The sequence below is a fragment of the Sinocyclocheilus grahami genome, unplaced genomic scaffold (genome assembly GCF_001515645.1).
Source record: "Sinocyclocheilus grahami isolate Dianchi unplaced genomic scaffold, SAMN03320097.WGS_v1.1 scaffold1562.1, whole genome shotgun sequence".
NCBI classification, from domain to species: Eukaryota; Metazoa; Chordata; class Actinopteri; order Cypriniformes; family Cyprinidae; genus Sinocyclocheilus; species Sinocyclocheilus grahami.
The window spans coordinates 8,395-26,013 of NW_015506741.1; the positions used below are offsets into that span (position 1 = coordinate 8,395).

Here is a 17,619-nt window from a genome sequence, read left to right on the forward strand (position 1 = left end):
GATTTGATAGCGGGTAGCATTCCTGTGCCGTGGAAGATGAATTTGGACGAGGAGGTGAGAGGATATAAAATTTCCTGAGGATCCAGAATCAATGAAGACCTTTGCTGGAAATTTTTTTTTTTTTTTGTGGATTAGGAGAGCATCAATGTGAGGCAGCTTTAATACATTGGGGTGTGTACGCCCTACACGCCCAGCGGCAAGTACATTCCACAGCTGGGCGTGTAGGGGGCGTGCTGGACAGGAAGGCAGGAGATGGTCATCTGCTCCACAGTACAAACAGAGCCGCTGTGTCACCCGACGAAGCCATTCTGCCGTGGACAGATGGTAGCGGTCCATTTGCATGGGCTCTGTTACTGGGGAGATGGTGTCTGGTGAAGCGGCAGGTGATGACGATCCCTCAGTATGGCAAGCGGTTAAGTGTTGGGAAATGTGCAGGGCCTTTTGTAGAAAGCTGTCAAGTCCCACTGTATCCTCATAAATAACCATCTGCTGATGGAGAGAAGGATTTAGCCCATGACAAAATGCAGAGAGGAGAGCCATCTCATTCCATCCACTGATCGTGGCGAGAGTTAGGAACCGCAGTGTAATCATGAATGGACATATCCACTTGTCATAGTCAGAAGAGCTCGTCATGCACAGGTTGAGATCGCTGAGGTACCAAACACTCCTCTGAAATGGTTTACAAAAGAGTCTAGGGAATGAGTTACTGGGCTTTGAGACTCCCAGATAGATCTTGCCCATTGAAGCGCTCGCCTTGACAGCAAGGATATGATGAAGGCGATCTTTGCTCTCTCACTCACCAATTGGTGTGGTTGCATTTCGAAATATAGGGAACATTGCAAAAGGAAGCCACTGCACTCTGACGCCTCACCAGAAAAAGTTGTGGGCTTGCCCATGGGACATGCGAAGGCAGATGAAGTGACGGGTGGTGACTGAAGTGAGGAACTGAATGTTTCTACCAATACGGTGAAGGGATCGGAGGTGGTTGGATTCCACTTTTCCATCTTGTGTTCCTTTGATAGGCTGGTCTTCTGTCACAACTGTAAGGAGAGGAACAAGGTTTGTATAGGGGAAACAAGCTGCTTTATTCCACAACCGAGATGGTAAACACAAACAGGTGAGTATCAACATTTACAGTCTCAAGAAGCTCACTTAACATTAATAACAGTCTTAGCTTTTCCTTTGCAGGTTTCTCAACACATATTCACAAGATTTAACTTTAGTAATACAATTGACAGAATTTGAAATCTGACACTTTGCTTCATATCACAAGTAACAAAGCTTTATTGTGATTTATTAGGAGGCGCACTACAAATAATATTTCATTAAGTTTTGCTCATGCAGCAAGTTAAAACAGCATCTCTCAATTCTTGGGATTTACAATGAGATCACTGTCACAATGAGAAATGATTCAAATAAAAAAATAGATTTCAACCCAGCCCTAATTAGCACCATGTGCAAGTTAGCTTACTAGTGGAATAAACAATAGTCAATATATTGATATTAGTGTAATACGACATCAACCACACTAATAATACAGTGAAATCTGTCAAATAATATACACTGAGTACAGATATAACTTACCTTACAAATAAACTGCGATCCAGGCCACTCCAGTGCATAATAGCAAAGAGAACGCTTCTTCTGACGCTACTTTTGAATTTGCACGTGTTACCAAAGTCGCTTCAGACATGTAAATGTGCAGTACCGCCACCTACTAGAGTGTGGAACGACGTCATTTCCGCTTCTAAATCATGCCTGTAGCAGCCTATGGTTTATTTTTTGTTAAAAATAACAGTGGTTTGTGAATGCTGATGCTTTAATAACAAATATTTTATTGGGAGTGTTTGAGCTGGGACACTATGAAATAATGCTGGTTGTGGCTAGGCGACACAGAGCTTACTGACATGTAAATTTCATTGATGTACAGAAAAAACCTATATTGGCTACTCTTATGTGGCGGCAGCAGGACAAAACATGAATGTAGTGGGTGGGAGTACTGGAGGCCTTAGTATCGGAGTAAACAGGGTTTTTTTTTTTACAATTTCTGCATAAGCGTCCTTGACGCAACACTCATTTCTTTATCTCAGGGAACCGATGTTATGTAGTAACTGGAGCATTTCCATGAAAAAAAAAAACACACCAGTGCTCCTGTGGACGGTTTGCTCATGCACAGATATGGCAAGTGTGGATGGCCAAATACTCCAGTTACAGTGGTCTTTTATCATATTAATAAGCAATCAGTAATTATATTTGATATCATGATAATGTTTTTTCATGGTGCTTTTGGTCATTGATTTATTATTTCCATGATTATTTCAAATTGCTATTTCAAAACCATTAAATTAGATCAAATATACTTAAGTGTTATATTTAAATATTAACATATAGTGCATCAACAATAAAATACATTTCACCAGAAAAAAAACTGTGAGCATTAGTAATTAATAAATAAATGATTTGTGTGTACACGTCACATTAAGGTTCACTTTCACAAGTTATTAACCTTTATAACGTTTTTTTGTGTATCTGAGAAAATCTGGGTTTTTGTCTTTTTGACCCTAAATGGCTTTTGCTGAAATGTTATTGCTTTAATTTCTAAATGGCATGAGAATTGATGTGGTGGTTGACACTTGCTAGCTCTACAAACAAAAAACAAATTGTAATGATATATGGCTTAGTGTTAAAAAATAAAATAAAATGTGATTTTATTACATAATGCTTTTCACTTTCACAAGTTATTAACGTTTATAACTCATTAAGCCAGCAGCTATCACTCTGCAGCTCTCGCCTGGTCACCCACTGAGGCTAAGCAGGGTTTTGCCTGGTCAGTACCTGGATGGGACATCTCCTGGGAAAACTAGGTTTCTGCTTGAAGAGGTGTTAGTGAGGCCAGCAGGGGGTGCTCACCCTGTGGTCTTTGTGGGTCCTAGCGCCCCAGTATAATGATGGGGACACTATTCTGTCAAAAAGCACTTTCATTTGGATGAGACGTTAAACGGTTGTGACCTCAGCATCCTGGCCAAATTTTCCCATTGGCCTCTGACAATCATGGCCTCCTAATCACCCCATATCTACTGATTGGTTCCATCACTCTGTATACTCTACACCAATAATGTAAAGTGTTACCACTACGATCCCTATACTTCACATTACACATTCTGCTTTGTTACTATTGTGGATGCGCTCATTGTGATATCGATGCTAAAATTATATATTGTGCAGTCCTAATTGTGATGTAGTGATGATAATGATTGTGATTCAGTGATGATGATTGTGATGCAACGATGTGTTTCTTTCAGATGGTGGGTTTTGGGCTAGTCTGTCTGGGAACATGGTTTCGGGTCATCACTACATTCATAGGATTGTACCAAATGAATGAACAGAAAACAACACCGTTCACTTTTGGTTTGTCCTTCTGTTGTTTCTCATTTTATATCTGTTGAATTAAAATTATATTTACACTCACTTTTTCAGTCTGTAAGCTTATCCTTGACTTTGTGTTCTGTTTGTCAGGTGTGACGGCGTTGGTCATCAGCGGTATTCTGATAATGATGGTCGCTGTTCTCGGCAATCATGGCGCATGTAGCCACAAAAAATCTGCTCTTAATGTGGTGAGGAAAATACTCATTACAGATGCATCATATTTATTCATACAGCAAATATAACACAAGATGATCTCTAAAGAATTGCATGTGTTGACATTGAAACAAAGCTGTAAAGTCTGTGTTATACTTTACGCATCCAAACTGCGCACGCAGACACGGACAGCACGGATGCGGACTACTTGTATTTATAGTACTGAAAGTGTTTGCTGGTGGTCCGCTCGGTGGACGTGTTCCACACATGCGCAGTAGATCAGTTTGAACAGTAAACAAACATGTAAACAGTAAACAAGCAATTGCCCAAACTCTGGGCAATTTCCCTCCATGAATTATTGCACACGTCTTTATATTGTTTTTTTTGACAGATTTTAGTGGTGCAGATAGCGATGGACTTCACACAGCCTGCACATGCGCAATTGGTGCTTTTGTAACCTACTGACCACGCGTACTTGTGCGAGCAGTCACAAAAAATGGGAGGTACACAGATATCCACAGAGAGTCTCCGTGTACACCCTCCGATGATGATTGTTTTACGTCACGCAGACTCGTGCACTCCGAAAGTATAAAAGGCTTAAAACACCTTCAGGATTCAGACTACAGTAGGATGAAACTGATTTGTAGAGACAATTTTTCCCAAACCAGTAAAATGTAACTCATGGTCAAGAAAAGCTGGAACAGTCATGGCTCTTCTCTTCTTTCCTTTGTGTGTATCTGAGAAAATCTGGGGTCTTTTTGACCCCAAATGGCTTCTGCTGAAATTTAAAAAAAAATCCCTTCATCTAAATGGCATGAGAATTGATGTGGTGGTTGACACTTGCTAGCTCTACAAACAAGCAAACAAAAACATTGAAAATGATATCTGGATATCTGTGTGTTAGTGTGAAAAAAAAAAACTGATTTTGTTACAATTTCTTTATTCTTACTATTTTTTTAAACAAATGTAATATCACTCACTTTATTAATATGCTAGAGTCTACATTTGTGCAGTGTTGGGAAGATTTTAGGGTTTTAAAAAATATATATGAATACATTTTAAATATATTTTTTTCATAGGCATCAATGGGAAATTAAAAATATGCTTTGTTACATAATTTGTCCAAAAAAAAAAAAATTATTTAAACTTATTGGGCCTCATTCATGAAACTTATGTATATGTAAATATATGAGTAAATTCTGAGTAATTTGCGTGTAAAACACACCTTCCCGAAAACTCTCCTCCAGATTCACAAACGCTTCGTAAACATCCGATTTGATATTTAAACGTGCATGTTAATGAATTCCAATCATTTGTAAATAGGGCGCTCGTGCACACCCATTCACAATTAGCATAATCCCCACCTATGAATTACAGCTATGCAAATTGCGTGTCCACAAACGCAGTGGAATATTCTGGTCTACTTTCTCAGGTTTGGCTCCAGTATATTGAATAAATGCAAAAAAGACTAATAGGCCATTTGCCTAACAATAAATATTCAATAACGTGTGTCCACCAAAGAGGTTTTAGCCAGCTGAAAAAATGTCAGGTGCTCTTCTTAAAACGACCAGCTGGTGGAGATTGAAAACTTTTTGGTGGCACAGCATTTTCCAGCTGAGATGCTTTGATTTGGAACATCCATGGCGGCAACGTATTACAAGTATCTTAGTAATTTTGACTTCTCCATTGTTGTAGGCAGTCGTTGTACAAGTAGGATGGTTTGTTGCTATTTGTCCCACCCGTCCTCTATTTACAGTGGACAGTGACGAGCGCTGGGATTTACAGTTATCAGCTACAAAAAAAGAGGGCAAGGGCAAATTAACTTTGAATTTTCATGCACTGCCATAATAATTACGTGTCATCAGTTTGCCAAAAAAAGAGCACAGAACGTTTTACGCACCATTTACGCGTGGTAGGGAGCAGGTGTACATTTCTTTCATACCAGCTAATATTTTCGAATTCATAAATTTTCGTATTTTCAAAGTTTACGTCAGAACGGCCTTACGAACGATTTACACAAAAATTCGTTCTGCTTGTGTTTCATGAATGAGGCCCATTAAGTTTGCTTGAGAAAGCGAACTTACTGAAATCCTATTTAAACGTCTTCTTACTAAGTTGGCTTGAGAAATTACTACAAATTACTTACTGAAATGCTATTTTACCCTCTGGGGTCGAAGCACACAATGGTGCGGTCTGTCTCTTATTTTCTTGATGACCACGAAAAGAACTAAAATACTCAATTTTTTATTGTACAGATAAGAATACAGTAAGGTATCATTTGAAACTGCAAAGGGTCTACTTTTATTTGTGTATAGTCATAATAACAATAAAACAATGTGCTTTTGTAAAATAAAGAAAATAAACGGTGCGCTCTCTGCCATCTCGGTCTCCGTCACCTCTCTTCACAGACACGTAAATAAAACAACCTAAATCTCAGCAAATACTTGTTACGGGGCTGATGAGACGTGACCCATACGCAAAGCTTTATTCATAGACATGTCATACACAGGCAAGAAAAGACAAAGAGTATTCTTAGGGCTGGCATGGGTCATCGATCGGCGAACAGAATCCAGAGGGCTTGACAAGAGGGGTAATCCTGAAAAATGAGCAATAGTCCAGATGAGGTACAAACAGAGTCCGAGCGGCGAGACAAGGGTTAATCCAAGATACACAGGCAGGAATAAGGAAACCGGAAACAAGGCAACACGAAATGACTACAGTAAACTAGAACTAGAAACTAGGTTCCGTAAAGCAGCTAAGGCTGCACGATAAATCGAAATGGAATCGAGATCGTGATTCGACAGAAGCTGCGATTGTCATGCGTATCTTTCAGTGAAGCACGGTTCTGTGACCAGCAGTAAATTTCCATCCAAAGGCCAGAAGGTGCTCTCGCGCTGAGCAGAAGAAACCCAGAAAATGCCTATCGCTGCAGCTGAATAAACAGAAGATTCAACTGCTTTCTTCGATTCAACGTGACTAATATAAACACACAACTATGACAATTTACAGTTTATCTGAGTTCTTATTATAATTTTCATTCAAATAAAGTATATTTATAATGCAATGCCTTTATCACTGCTTAAATACTATGAAATATGTTGCGTGCCTTATTCTGTGTAAGAAGCCACATCATCTCACACAGGGATTTATTTCAAACACTCGACTGACGTTATGAAGTGAGTTTGGAGTAAAAATATGTTATTAAATGTGGTATTTTCACATGCTTTCAGATGGAGCAGCATTTACTTCACAGAGCCGTAGTTCACTGAGAAGCTATGCAAACAGCTGTCATTATCGCGAACGATTTCTTTGATTTCAGAATCGCGCAATAAAATCGTCTGCAATTTTTTTGCGTAACTTGTCAGTGAACTACGGTTATGTGTATTCAATTCTGCTCCATCTGAGAGCATGTGATGATGATTTCCTGTTGATTACAGAACTGGCTTTTTTAACAAATGCGCATGACAATCGCATTCTAGCAATCGTGCAGCCCTAAAAGCAGCTATCACTAGTGTTGTTCTGCGTTTATCACTCACCTAGAGACTAAACAGAAACACGGAATGGCTCGGTAAAGCAACTAACACTAGTGGAGTGATAAATGCAGAACAATACTCGGCGACTTGAGCAGGATCTGAGTGGGTGCTATATAATGTGTGTAATAGCTTTCAGGTGAGCGTGTGATTGGTTACAGCTGTGAGCAATCAGTGCAACGGATGATGGGAAATGTAGTCCGGAGTGACATGTAACAGTCTGTGTGGTGTGTGAGTCAATATGATAAAGAGGCGATCTCTTGTGGCAGTCGGATGGAAGTCTATGGACAGAATTCATGACAATACTTGCCTCAAATACATGAGAAATACATGTATAGAAGGATTGAAATGCCTACTTTTAAATGAAGTAAGTCACATCCAAAACAAATATTCTCTGATAAAGTAATCCGTATGAAACCAACGCGATGTCCAGTTTTTCCCGTCTCAACTCATTATCACTAATGCGGTCACGCTCACGAGCCGATTGCGCTTTTCAAATTCTAAATATCCACATGAGATGCGCGGACATGTAAACACCCACATCACCTCCAAAAACAAACGTTTAGCGTTCATCTCGGCTACTTTTCGTTTCTGGAAGCAGACACGCTGAGAGGAATAACTCAATAACTCCCAAACTATAATTCCTGACTACATTTTGAAATATGTGGCATTTCATTGTCAAAATGTCCCACAACGCCAGGATGTTTCTTTAATGTTTTATAACATATAAAACCACAAGATATAAAAGTAGTACAAGTGTTAACACTATGAATGAATGTTACTGTTCAAGTTTCAGAGTTCAGATTAGTATGTTCAATCATGTGTCCTTGACCTTCACTGTGTATATTTTTATTATACTGTGTTAAAATACAAATAATCAAAAACCCACATTATTTGACTCTCCTCACACTCTTTCTTACCTGCCTCAGTCACATTCATATTGATGGTCCATTATCTTTGGCCCTTTGTCTCTCCGGTGTGAATCACTAAATATTCATGGTCGTCATCACTCCCAATTTTGTCCCGTTTCATTTAATCTATTCGTAACCATTGACACGTGCAAACAAGAGCGTTCAGTGCGCTGGCGTCCAGGTGCGGGTTAACAGGTTAATTAAAGTGCTTTGTTCAATATAAGTAGAGAGTAAAGTGCCTATGAACATGAATAACAATGTAAATATGTACAACAAGTCTACATTACCAAACATTAAATAAAGCTGTTTACAGTTATTGTTTATGATTAGTTCATGTTAACTAATGTGTTAACTAATGTTAACTAATTAAGCTGTTAACATGAATAGATAACATTAATATATGTGCAAGTTAACGTTAACTTAGATTAACTACTGCTGAACAGAGGTGTTGTTCATGGTTAGATCATATTAACTAATGCATTAATTAATGTTAACTAATGACGCCTTATTGTAAAGTGTTACCATTTTTCTTAATCTTAATTTGAATGGATTTGACAAAATTTTTGACATAACTGAATTTAACAAACAATTAACAAATAACAAACAGGGAAAACAATAAAAGGCATGACTTATTTCACATCCAGCTAGCCAGCTCTGTCCAAGCTGTTGTCATAGCGTAATAGGCTTTTTTTATTAGAATAAAAAATAGAATAGGTCCATAGAAAAATTGTAGGAAAACTATAGCCTAACTGCTGCACTTTGGTTTTTGCTCAAGAACACCAAACGCGCAAAAAATCTGGCACTTTTGCCTCAAGGGCGCCCAGACTAGACTAGACATAGCCATAGCAAAAATGGTTGCAGGAATCTCATTTTGCATGGTACCTTTTTCAGATTTGAAATATAAACTCATGAGACATGTGACTTTCAACCCATTACTTTTCTGGATTGCTCCAGAACTGATTTCATGTATTTGTATATGAAAAAAAAAAAATCAGTGTACAATTTTTCAAGGCACTTCCGTGTCTATAACTTTTTATCTTTCAACTCTGGAAAGAAGACCTTTGGGCTTTACTATCCATCATCCAAAGACACCAAATTTGTGTGTGTAGCACACTGTTGTCAGGAACTGTTACAATTTGAAGTTAGGTAGGTAATTTTCAGCTGTGAGTCCCAAAATGGGGGGTGCAGGTTAACAGGTTAATGAGCCCAAGCCCAAAACTTGGCAGAGATTTGGGTCCTGACGTCTAATTTGTTTGCTATATCTTTTCAGACTGATCAGACTTACCATTTTCCTATAATTATTACACTGAACAAAATTATAAATGCAACACTTTTGTTTTTGCCCTCATTTTTCATGAGCTGAACTCAAAGATCTAAGACTTTTTCTATGTACACAAAAGGCCTATTTCTCTCAAATATTGTTCACAAATCTGTCTAAATCTGTGTTAGTGAGCACTTCTCCTTTGCCGAGATAATCCATCCACCTCACAGGTGTGGCATATCAAGATGCTGATTAGACAGCATGATTATTGCACAGGTGTGCCTTAGGCTGGCCACAATAAAAGGCCACTCTAAAATGTGCAGTTTTACTGTATTGGGGGGTCTGGGGGGCGTCCGAAAACCAGTCAGTATCTGGTGTGACCACCATTTGCCTCACGCAGTGCAAGACATCTCCTTCGCATAGAGTTGATCAGGTTGTTGATTGTGGCCTGTGGAATGTTGGTCCACTCATCTTCAATGGCTGGTTGAGTAAATGTTGAGTGATATTAATTTTTTTTTTTTTAAATATTACATTGTGTTACAAATTCACATTTAATATCTGGGGTCTCTGGAGACACTAACAGCCAAATGTACATCCCAAACGGATAGCTTATAAGGGTTAACTTAAACTGACAAAATTGTCTGACTTGAATTAGATTAACTATATTTATGTACTGAACAAACATTTCTGTTTTTCTGATGTTCAGTTTTCTGGCCTGCTGTCCTTTCTGATCATCATAAACATCGCAGTAGGAGTGACGGCCTTTATGTGGCGTGGAGAAGTAAGCACACACAGAGATCATGAGCACATATCTGAATAATAGTGCAGATTTGAAAGCATTTGAGTGTTTGTTGTGTTGTAGATGTCAGACAGGTTGGGAAATTTCTACACCAAGATCTACACTCAGTATCCGCACACCAGGCGTAATAATGAAACCATGGTTCTCAAACTATTCCACAAAACTGTAAGTCTCAAACACACATACACACACACACACACACATATGTTGATTAGGGTGACCATACTTCTAAATTGCTGGATTTCGGCTTTGTTATGCTATTGTTTTCATAGCTACCAAAGTTAATGACTGGAAAAAGAGGTTTGACCAATAAAGTGCAGGCAATGTACATAATCAACCAATGACTTTTGGTCCAATCAAAGCAAATACACATATACATAATGTATGAGGACTGTAGAGAGCATCGGTGTGTTTGACTTGAAGCGGCACTGCGCAGACCGATTGTTGTATGACATTAAATTACTGTGAGAGCAATAAGAGAGCAGACGCTCCTTATGCTTTGTTGCCCTCGCGGTACATTGATGTCATACACTGATTTCCTATTGACGTCAGATGTGTTTGACTTGAAGCGGTGCTGCACAGAATGATCAAAGACAAAATGCAGACATTTTAGGCGATTTAGAAGTCGTGGCCAGGACATGTCTGGGAAAAAATGGAAGTATGTTCACCCTAACATTGATACTCCTATGATTATGACGACATCCCATACACATAATGTTTTTTTCTGATCCAATATTTGTTTAGTCTCTAACCATAATCATACTCCTAAAGGAGAACGTTCTGCATTTTTTACATTTTTAATAAAAAATAAAATATTTTTCATGTTTATTTATTGATTTGAATTATGAGGACATCTGTATGTTGGGGATGTATGCCTGAACCCTGAATACACACCACATTATGAGGACATCGGCTCATGATGACGGTAAACCAGTGGAAACATAATCTAACAGCTGTGTGTGTCTGTGTGCCAGTTAGACTGCTGTGGCATTGGTGAACCGATTGAACAGTTTGTGCTTGACACCTGTCCAGAAGGCAACATCCCGAAGCAGATCCCATTTAATGTGAGTCAATTCCTGTTTGTCTTAAAGCCTGTTCACACCAAAAACTATAACCATAAAGATATAACAATAACTATTTTAGCATTCACACCAGGGGACAATAACTATGATGATTAATATAGTTATCGTCACCTAGTGTGTATGCTAATATAATTGTGTTCACACCAGTGGACAATAACTATAAAGATAACTATATTAGTGTTCACACTAGCTGACTATTGGGGCAGTAACCTAATGGTTAGAGAGTCAAACTTGTAACCAAAAAGGTTGCAGGTTCGAGTCTCAGGTCCGGCAGGAATTGTCGGTGATGGGAGTGAATGACCAGCGCTCTCTTCCACCCTCAATACCACGACTGAGGTGAGACCCTTGAGCAAGGCACAGAAACCCCAACTGCTCTCCGGGTGCCGCAGCAAAAATGGCTGCTCTTCTGCTCTGGGTGTGTTCACGGTGTGTGTGTTTGTTCACTACTCACTGCTGTGTGTGTGCACTTGGATGGGTGAAATGCAGAGCACAAATACCACATGTCACCATACTTGACCATACATCCATTCCTTTCCTTTCCTATAACAATAACTATATTAGTGTTTACACCAACAGATGATAACTATAGCAATAAGTAACATTAGTCAAGTCAAGTCCCCTTTATTTATACAGTGCTTTATACAATACAGATTGAAGGTAATGAGATGCTACATCTGAATGCTTTTGGAACGTGTGACCATATACTGAAGCACATTTGAAATCAGTCCAATAGAGTGGCGGGACATCACGGCCGGGGTGACATAGTGACCAGGAAGCTTAAAAGCGCATCCGGTGTAAACATTGTTAGCTTCTGATAGGTCGAAGCAAGCACTCACAGGGATGCAGGAAGTATGTCAGGGTGATTCAGTGTATCTTTCCTTTTGGGGAGCCATGGTTACAGACATAACCTAGGAACGTTCCCCTTCAGGAACTTGAGCTGCATTGGAATGCTTTGGGAATGAGAATACCAACTTTTCTCAAGACAAAAGCACTCTAGAGCCTGGAGTGGTCCCCAGACCTAGGTTATAAAACCTGACAAAGGTGACCGGGATAGACTAGCCCTCAAACTCACAAACATCAAACACACCAGAAAAAAGGCCTTAGAGACTGCCATACTTCAGGTTGAGTGGTGATCGTCCTCCGAGATAAGCCATACACACAGCGGCAAGCATCTCTTAGCAGACTTGCTAGACATGTCCACTCTCTTTTTCTTTTCTTTTTTTTGTTATAAACAACAGCACACACTGAAGACACACACAGCACACAAAGCAGTCTCCAAAGACAAAGAAACCTAAAGATGTGTCCATTTCACATCTATTTATAACCTTGCAGGTGCATGCATTCCAGTGATGTCACTGACTGAGGTTATTTAAGCCAAATTCTTGGCCTGATTGAATATTCTCATATGTGTAATGATATGCGGCATCAAGTGTAACTTTTTATAGGGAACTATAATGATAACAATATTAGTGTTTACACCAGCGGATGATAACCATAACGATAACTATATTAGTTTTTACCCCAGTGGACCATAAATATAACGATAACTATATTAGGTTCCATCTATCAGTGGATATATTAGGGATCCGCTGATAGATGCCTTCTTTCAAATGCTCCTGTGTGTATGTAAGCGCTCAATGAAGAGCATGAAAGATGTGTATGTACAATACAGTATATGCATTTGAAGCGATGATCATTGTAGCCAATCACAGACATAACTGTTGAGCACGTGAACACAATGGCCATGCAGAGGTCTTTAAGAATCTGCTTAACAGTGCTCAAAAAGCAAGGGGAAAATGATGGTATTGTAAAAAAAAATTTAAATTTCAGAAATCTTAATTTGTAACGACGTTGGTACTTTTGACAACACTAGTTCTCACCAGCAGACAATAACTATAACAAAAACTACATTATTGTTCACCAGCTGACAATAACTCTAGCAATAATTATATTAGCAGCCAAATCAGTGAACATTCTGTTTATTCTAAGTGCGCTGTAGTTTTATAACACTTTGAGTACTTCAGCTCTTTAAAGCAGGATGGATTCTGATTTGATGTCAATGTTTTTTTATCATTCATCAGCTGGAAAGAAACAATTCTGAAAATGAATCCAATTATATAATTCCTCGTTATCATTATAGTTGTGCTGTGGATTCTTTTACATTTAGAAAGATTTTTTTAAAGTATATCTTTATCATCATAGTTATTATCCATGGTGTGAAGGGGTCTTTACTTTTATTTCTGAATGTGTGATGTTTGAGGAGCAAAGCAGATGCTCATGTGTGTGTGTTTGTGTGTGTTTGTTAGCGCTGTCCCAGAGTGATCCAGGACATGTTCAACTCCAACGCGCCTCTGGTGTTGTGTGGGTTTCTAGGGATGGCTGGAATCATGGTGAGTCCATCTGAACACACACTGAACTTTATATCGGTTCACATCCACACACACTGGAAGTGTGTCCAGTGCTGCACACATGCTGATCGTCTGTCTTTGTGCATTTGTCTGCATGTGTTCCCACTCATCCTCAGATGGTGGCACTGGTGTGCAGTGTCGTCCTCAGCAGACACATCTCACAGTCTCCCGCATCTCCTTCTGAAAATGGATCCCAGTGGGAAGCTATACATAGGCAATGTATTCAGAATTTGTGTCGTGATTTGTTGAGCAGCTGATGGTTTCATGGTTTATCATGGTTTTTCCCAGGCTGGGCCTTTACAAGACTCATAATGCATGAAATAATTATAGAACAACTTCATTTTTATCACTGTCCAAACAAAGACGCTGCACGTAGCATGAGCTGTTTATGATGTGAATTAGATAATAATAATAGATGATAGTAATTGTGCAATTTAAAGCAAAAACAGCATGGTCTGGCTTTAGCTTTGTGAAATTATGTTACATAAAACATCTGCATGAAACAAAAACAGCAGAAGGGCTGAATGAAAATGCAAATTCACTCTCTGACAGCAGGTGGCACTTATGGAGCAGAAGCAATACAGTGTTTCCTTGGTCACCGCTATAAACAAAGCAGCACAGTGCTTAAAAACAAAAAAAATTATGCATTATACTAGGGTACTCAAGTTCAGAGGCCAAGGGGGCCCCATTTAAACCACATGAAATGCGATGAGCCACAAATTACAATTTGCATTATAAGACTTTAAGACAATATTTGCAGTTTTACTGATTTAGAAATGCAGTTTAATTTGATACTGTGGGCAAACAATAAACAAAAAAAAATGCAGTTTATTACTTATCTAAGTCTTGCTTGTCCTTGTCCTATTTCAAACAATACTAAACATGAAAATAAAAAATTAAAAAGGAAAAAAATAATTTTGTTAAAAAAAAAAAAAAAAAAAGTTTGTTTGCTATATTAATGCAAAAAAATCATTCATACTCAGAGTATTAAATAAACTCAGAATGTTCAAACTCAGAATATTCTTGAGCAAACATAGGAAACATAATACTTCTAAATAAATTTGTGAACTATCTATGCCCAAAATATGACTGAGTGTGTATTACTGAGCAGTAAACACATGTAGACATAGATATAATATACATATCTATGGTAACTGTAATGGATGGGGCTCGTAGCCATCCATCCGGCCACCAGAGGGAGCCTTCTCCTGAATACTGACTGTCTGTTTCTTCGTTGGTTACTTCTTGTTTTGTACCCTATTTGAACCATGCGGATCCTGTTGCACACTGCTAAGTATTGCCAGTTCTCACTGCCTTAACGAGCATTTATCTTTCATTGTGTTGCCCTACTGTTATGACCATTGTGCCTGCCTTGTTTGATTACTGCCTTTTGGATTACCATTTTTGCCTTGTTTGCCTGGTTGGACTGACTTCTTGTGTATTAGAAACCTGCCTGTTTCATCTACAACGATACAGTCTAGTGATTTGGATTTGTTTGCTTGCTGAATGCTATTAAACTTCTTCCTCTTGAATCTCATGCTGTCTTCATGTTGTCACCTACGGCCCTGTCACAGTAACAGAACTGATGATGCTCCAGGAAATCCATAATAGGGCGAAGACATCCAGATATCACTGTGACTGAAGAAAGAAGATAGAAACTGATCAAACGTGATGACTAGGGATGGGTACCGAAACCCGGTATTTAATCGGTACCGGGGCTAAATTATGAAAGACTGGAGTATCGATAAACTGACGTTAACGGTTCTGCTATCGGTACTATAGAAATTAATAAAACACATACATTTATTATTACTATATATATAGTATCTTGCAAATTCTATCTCCCCAGAGTCGCCAGCTGTTTTTCAAACATTTGTCTGATGCATTTTTGCTATTCGCAATTCAGAAGCGAGATCGCGCTCACGCGGAGGAGCTTCAGCACGCGCAACATGATAGCCCTGTTTAATTATGATAGAAGAGAGAACTAAACATTCAAACTTCTGCTTACACTTTAGGCCTGAGGCGGTTTTATTAAGCTAATTTAATTTTTTTATTTCGATTTTGGCTTCTAAGGATTATAGAAAAGAAAACGAGGTAAAGCTATTAAAAATCTCTTAATCTGAATAACGTTATAGCTTTAATAAGCATTAATCTATCAATACATACACTGAAAACTATGCAGTGTTCATTTACATTTGATTACTTTTAGATTTTTTTTTGTAGGCTATTACTTACCTGAACAGTAATGTTAGTAGAACTTCATGGGAAAATGACAGCACTGTTTATTTCATTTCATTTGTATATTTGTTTTATTGTATTTGTCATTTTGTTTTACTTTCTTCATGTTCTTACTGTATCTTATCTTATATATAAAACATTAAAAATGCCTGCACACTGGTGCATTTACAAATTGACGTTTTATATTCATTTCATTAAATATTTATTTTACATTTCAGAATATAAAGCAATGTTAATTCAGCTCTTAATTTGTCATATATATATATAAAGTACCGATAAGAATACCGTTAAAATACCGAATCGATAAGCAGTATCGGTAAGAGTAGTAATATCGTTAAAACCTTAACGATACCCATCCCTAGTGATGACAGTAAACACGACTGTGACAATATATGGTTTATCTGTGTTCTTCAAGCCATCTCTAGTATTTTCATAATGATAAAGTATATTTATAATCCAATGCTAAGTGACATAGCTATTACAGTATATAATATATTTTCTGCCTCGTTCTGTAATGAAAAGTCACATAAGATCACAAAATGAAGTTATTTAAAACACAACTGATGTTGTGAAGTAAAATCATTTTAATAAATGTTCTCTTTTGTTGGACAACGCTTCTCTTTAAGTTGTTTGATGCTTGTTGTTTTTTTTCAAATGCACATTATAAGTGACTTGACTCGAAGCACTTGCAGAGATTGTTGCATGTATGCATTTAATTAAAAATTGCAAAAAGAAAAAGATTTTGATTAATCGTGACTACTTCATGATGTATATGTTGAGCACCATCAAATATAGGCTAATATTATCTTTATATTATATATTTTAATATTTAACAATTTATTAGGCCTATAATATATGTTCCATAAATTGATACATTAGGTTTTCTTCATATGCTGCATTTTTATACTCAGTGTTGCAAAACAAAGTTATTATTAATATTAGTTGTTGTAGTAGTAGTAGTAGTAGTAGTAAAAAATAACTGCATTTAAATGACACAAACAAAGTCACACTGTCTGATATTTGCGCTACTTTTGAGCACAAATTATATTAAAAAAATATTATTATGGCAGACAGGCTGGATGCGGCCTGTGGGCCACCTGTTGAGTACCCTGGTATTATACGGAGGGAAGATTGTAGAATATTTTATTAATAAAAATATGAATTAATCAAGTATAATCAATGTGAATATAGCCATGTGTGTAATCTATTATTATAATCAATGTGAATATAGTCATTTGTGTAATTTATTCAGTGGTGGAAAGAGTACTGAAAAAATATACTCAAGTAAAAGTACCATTACCTTCCAAAAAATGTAGTGTGAGTAGAGTAAAAGTACTTGTCCAAAAAACTACTTGAGTAAGAGTAAAAGAGTAGCCTATTTAAAAGTACTCATGAGTATTGAGTAGTGAGTACTGAGCTGTGGATTCTTCCCCCTCATAATAAACGCTGTACACCGCATTTGATACATTTAAAAAACGTTGTACATTCTGTAATTCACATTATCTTATTTGTCATAAAGAATAAAGAATATCTATTATTCAGCTGTTTTAATTTTGACTGCCAACTCTTTAAAATACATCCAAACAGCACGGAAACTGTATTCAGTTTTTTTTTTTTTAATTAAATTTGTTTATTGAATTTTTACAATAATAACAGGATACAGATACAGGAGAATCATGAAAACATATTTCCCCACCCTACCCCCCTGAAGGAAAAAAAAAAAAAAAAACTGTATTAAAGTATAATTAAACAAACTAAATAAAAATAAAAGTGAAAAATAAATACAAATTGTAAAACAAAGAACGTCAAGC

The 17,619-nt window shown here is 37.6% G+C and overlaps 1 protein-coding gene across 2 annotated transcripts; it reads left to right on the top strand.

Annotated features, from left to right (window-relative positions):
- The first annotated feature begins 966 nt into the window (after nucleotides 1-966).
- LOC107571196 (CD9 antigen-like) lies at nucleotides 967-13,907 on the top strand. Of its 2 annotated transcripts, XM_016257496.1 has the most exons (8): nucleotides 967-1,059; nucleotides 3,303-3,408; nucleotides 3,517-3,614; nucleotides 9,988-10,062; nucleotides 10,144-10,245; nucleotides 11,055-11,144; nucleotides 13,469-13,552; nucleotides 13,687-13,907. In XM_016257496.1, exons 2-8 carry the CDS (start codon nucleotides 3,303-3,305, stop codon nucleotides 13,825-13,827), a joined length of 696 nt encoding a protein of 231 aa, XP_016112982.1. In that variant the 5' UTR covers nucleotides 967-1,059; the 3' UTR covers nucleotides 13,828-13,907. The 2 variants fall into 2 exon arrangements, with proteins under 2 accessions (XP_016112982.1, XP_016112981.1); XM_016257495.1 differs by lacking the exon at nucleotides 967-1,059 and having other exon boundaries at nucleotides 3,279-3,408.
- The last annotated feature ends 3,712 nt before the right edge of the window (nucleotides 13,908-17,619 follow it).